The sequence below is a fragment of the Solanum lycopersicum genome, chromosome 9 (assembly GCF_036512215.1).
Source record: "Solanum lycopersicum chromosome 9, SLM_r2.1".
Lineage (NCBI taxonomy): Eukaryota > Viridiplantae > Streptophyta > Magnoliopsida > Solanales > Solanaceae > Solanum > Solanum lycopersicum.
In genome coordinates, this window is record NC_090808.1 from 2,981,006 (window position 1) to 2,985,643 (window position 4,638).

The 4,638-nt window shown below is 38.1% G+C and overlaps 1 protein-coding gene across 1 annotated transcript; it reads left to right on the forward strand.

The window, feature by feature from the left end:
• Nucleotides 1-687: 687 nt before the first annotated feature.
• On the forward strand, nucleotides 688-4,377 carry LOC101243735 (gamma-tubulin complex component 3). The gene is made up of 2 exons (XM_010327635.4): nucleotides 688-3,317; nucleotides 3,423-4,377. The coding sequence occupies exons 1-2, from the start codon at nucleotides 820-822 to the stop codon at nucleotides 3,730-3,732; spliced, it is 2,808 nt and encodes a 935-aa protein (XP_010325937.1). The 5' UTR covers nucleotides 688-819; the 3' UTR covers nucleotides 3,733-4,377.
• The last annotated feature ends 261 nt before the right edge of the window (nucleotides 4,378-4,638 follow it).

The window sequence follows — 4,638 nt, forward strand, 5'->3', positions numbered from 1 at the left end:
ATCAATCTATCTTTTTAGTATTTATATACATATGTTACAGTAATCAGCTAATTAGCCTTACTATTGGTCATGTCAGCAAATTCTGTTTTAACTGTCAGTTAGTTAGGTACAATTACTGTTGGTCATAGAGTTGGTTAGTTGATCATGAAGTTAGTTGAGAATTAGACTGAATAAGTTAGTACTACAGTTGTACATAAACACATCTCATATGTACACATCAGATCAATCAACATACAAATCATTGTTCTCTTATTTAAATCTCTCTTCTTCTCTAATTCTCCTCTTCTTTTCTAATTGTTCTTAAGCTGTTCTTCAATAGTTGATCTCAATCCAAAAATCTTCACTGATTCTTGCAATTGAGCTAATAAAATATGAAAAAGAACTAAGATAAAGAAAAGAAGAAGAAATCGAAAGCACTTGACTTTAAAAAATGGAAGCTAAATTATACAAATAAAGAAGATATACGATACTATCCTTTCTAGACTAGAATTTCTTGTAATTGAAAGCAAATATATCAAATTTAGCAATAGAGCATTAAAATTCAAAAGTACGCTAAGAGGAAAACTAAGAATTTCAATTTATAATACATAAAAATATCATAATTCCATACTAATGAATTTTTCATCTTTTAAAGTTTCAAACAAATATTTCAATTGATTTATATAAATAAAAAATATAAAGGGAAATATCATTTCCGCGCCCATATTAAATCAAAATTAAAAAAAGAAAAATAAAAATAAAAACTGTTCCTTTAGGCATATTCACCAACTTCTCTCACTTAACTTCACCATCTCCGCCGCCGGCCACCGCAGATCCACCATGGACGACGGCGACCGAAGAGCACTAGATCTAGTGAAAGAGCTAGTACACCGCTTACTTTCCACTTCTACGCCGCCCTCCACCGCCGACTCCCACCAGTCCACTATCTTAAACCCTAACCCTGTCATACCTTCCGATCAACAGTATCACCAAGCGCTAAGATACGCCATTCGCATACTCTCCAGTCGAATGACACCTTCAATTGCTGCGGATGAGTCCGCAATGGTGGAATCCATTAAGCGACGGTTAGCTACTCAAGGTAAATCGTCTGATGCCTTAACTTTTGCTGATGTATATACCAAATTCTCGTTGAAAACAGGACAGGGTAGTGTAAGAAACAAATGGGCTGTTCTTTATTTGCTTAAAACCGTCTCCGAAGATCGGAAAATTCAAAAACACCAGTCTGCTTCTGTAGCACCTAACGGGTTTCTTAGCTCTGCATTGTCGGGTGGTTTACCGGAATTGGTTGGTAGTGAATCGAATCGTAATTTCGGGCTCAGAAATGATAGTTCTAAGGTTTTGAATAATGTGCAGGGTAACATGGATAATAGTAAGGATTCTAGGGGTTTGGTGGGTAAATTGGGTAAAATGGAGAAAGGCTATAGTGATCGTAGTCTGAGTGATGATTTTCAGAGTTTGAATTGTGTAGGTGATAATTCGAGAGTTTTGAGGGGTAAAGGTGAAGTAGGGAAGGGATGGAGTGGAGGGGTTTTGATGGTTTCCAAGGATCCGGAGAACTTACGTGATATGGCGTATAAGGAGTTTGTAAACTTGTCGAAGGAAGAAAATGAGGTATCTGAGGATGTTTTAGTGAGGGATGTGCTATATGCTTGTCAAGGGATTGACGGGAAGTATGTAAAGTATGATAAGAATGAGGATGGTTATGTGTTGCCTGATTGGATGAAAGTTCCAAGGGCTACGAGAAGTGTTGTTAGGAAGCTTTGTGAGCTTGGCTGGTTGTTTAGGAAAGTTAAAGGATACATCTCAGATAGTATGAATCAGTTCCCTGCTCAAGATGTAGGCACAGTTGGACAAGCATTTTGTGCTGCATTGCAAGATGAGCTTTCAGAGTACTATAAATTGTTAGCGGTGCTCGAAGGGCAGGCAATGAATCCAATACCATTGGGTTCAGAGGGTGCATGTTCAGGGAATTATATTTCTCTAAGAAGACTGACAGTTTGGTTTGCTGAGCCAATTGTGAAGATGAGATTGATGGCTGTTTTAGTTGATAACTGTAAGAGCTTAAAGGGTGGGGCAATGGCTGGTGCAATTCACATGCATGCTCAGCATGGTGATCCACTCGTTAATGATTTTATGAAGAGGTTATTGCGTCGGGTGTGTTCCCCTCTTTTTGAGATGGTGAGGAGATGGGTGCTTGAAGGAGAACTTGAAGATATATTTGCTGAGTTTTTCATTGTGAGTCAACCTGTAAAAGACGAGTCTCTTTGGAGAGAAGGTTACCGGCTTCATGCTGCCATGCTTCCTGCTTTTATTTCCCAGTCTCTTGCCAAACAGATATTAAGGACTGGTAAATCAATTAACTTTCTCAGAGTTTGTTGTGATGATCGTGGTTGGGCTGATGCTGCAACAGAAGCAGCAGCAGCTGTTGGAACTACAACCACGAGAGGAAGTCTTGGGTATGGCGAAACTGATGCGCTTGAATCTCTGGTTACAGAAGCAGCAAAAAGAATCGATAAACATTTACTTGAACTTATGCACAAAAGGTACAAGTTCAAGGAACATTGTCTTGCCATTAAGCGCTATTTGCTTCTTGGTCAAGGTGATTTTGTACAATATCTAATGGATATTGTTGGTCCTGAGCTATCTGAGCCAGCTAATACTATCAGCTCATTTAAGCTGGCAACTTTGTTGGAGAGTGCTATCACCTCATCTAATGCGCAGTATGATGGTTGTGATATACGCGCTAGATTAAGAGTTAAGATGATGCCACATAAAACTGGAGATAGAGGGTGGGATGTCTTTTCTCTGGAATATGATGCTGGTGTTCCTTTGAATACAATTTTTACAGAGTCTGTAATGACAAGATATATAAGAGTCTTCAATTTTTTGTGGAAGCTCAGAAGAGTAGAACACGCGTTAACTGGTACTTGGAAGACAATGAAACCAAATTGTATCACTTCCCACTTCTTTTCTAAGTTGCCACAGGCTGTTAAGTCGCAGTTGATTTTGACATCAAGAAAGTGTCAAGTTCTTTGGGATGAGATGAATCACTTTGTTTCTAATTTGCAGTACTACATCATGTTTGAAGTTTTGGAGGTCTCATGGTCTAATCTTGTGAAAGAAATGGAATTATCGAAAGACCTTGATGATCTTCTTGCAGCACATGAAAAGTATTTGTTTGCAATTTTAGAGAAGTCTTTGCTTGGAGAACGTTCTCAGGAGCTTAACAAGACACTCTTTGTTTTATTTGACCTGATATTGCGCTTCCGAAGTTTGGCAGATCGACTATATGAAGGCATTAATGAGCTGCAATCAAGGTATTGATCTTTTTTCTCCATCTCTAAATGAAATTTGGATCCCCCCCCCCCCCCCCCCCAGTATTTCGATGTTTCTAACAGTTTGTATCTCCTTATAAATTACAGGACTTCAGATACATCAATTAACTCTCGTGATAAAGTCAAGTCACGGGGAAAATCAAATGATAAAACTTCAGAACCAGGTTCATGGCTTGGTGAAGGCAGAAAAGCTTTAACTCAACGCGCTGGAGAGTTCCTCAAAAATATGGGAAATGATATGGACGTGATTGGAAAGGATTATACAACCATTTTTGAGGGGTTCATTTCTCAGTTGCCCGTGCAGCAGCACGTTGATCTGAAGTTTCTTATGTTTAGGCTCAACTTCACTGAGTTTTATAGTCAGATACAGCCAATTACAAGAGGGAAACTTTTCTAGAGTCGTGTCTATTTTACACTTACTGATTTGCAGTGCTCTTTCATCACCCGCATCCAGTTTTAGGGAAGAAAACTATGGGGACCTGCATCTGTCGCAGATGTTTCACTGGCTTCTGGAAGTGTTCAGCATGTTTTCATTTGTCGAATCTCTACCATGCACACGATGAAAGTCAGCTTCTTGGCCACCCTAATGCAGGTCTACCAGTTTGCTAGTTATTGTTTCGGTTTAGGTGTCATGTGGACTTCCGTTGAGAGTTTTTCTACATAAAATTCTCTCCAATGCCAGTTCACATCATTCATCGGTATGTTTCTTCCTCTTCAGAAGGGCCTTTTCAGCTTCCAAGACGGGTACTGGATGTTACTAACCATCACGATGCTACATCGTAGTTCTGTTTGGGTTCGATTGATTTTTTTTTTGTTCGTTCTTTTTTGGCTGCTATATCAAGCAGCTCGAAGCTTGTATATCTGTAATATAGTGTTTGTTCTTCAATTGGTAAAATTTTGAATTTCCTTTTCAATGTTTGTACTGTCTTAGTGATTAGAAGATAATGTGTTGCTTCATTTGCCATTGCTTTTGTTGAAATAGACAATTTTGAGTTTTATCTCTTTTATGTAACAGTATATAGAAGCTCTTAAATTCTTGTTATTTTCATTTTTTCAAGCTGCTTGAGACGAGGGTATATTAGAAACAACCTCATCATCACTAGGTAGAGGTAAAATCTGTATATATATATACTATCTTCTCCAAACTCTAATTGTGAGATGATATTGGGTATGTTGTTGTTGTATATAAGCCTCTTAAAGCTAATATGACTTCACTTCTAACAGAAAAAATGGATGATTTGGTCGAATTTTAGGATAACTATTTAGTAAATGATGTTATTTTTATCTTGCAACTTATGTTTTT

What these genes read in the sequence shown, in the direction of transcription:
- LOC101243735 (XM_010327635.4), top strand. Translation starts at nt 820, where the DNA reads ATGGACGACGGCGACCGAAGAGCACTAGATCTAGTGAAAGAGCTAGTA. An exon ending in ATTAATGAGCTGCAATCAAG is followed by an intron (nt 3,318 to 3,422) that starts GTATTGATCTTT and finishes TATAAATTACAG; the next exon opens with GACTTCAGATACATCAATTA.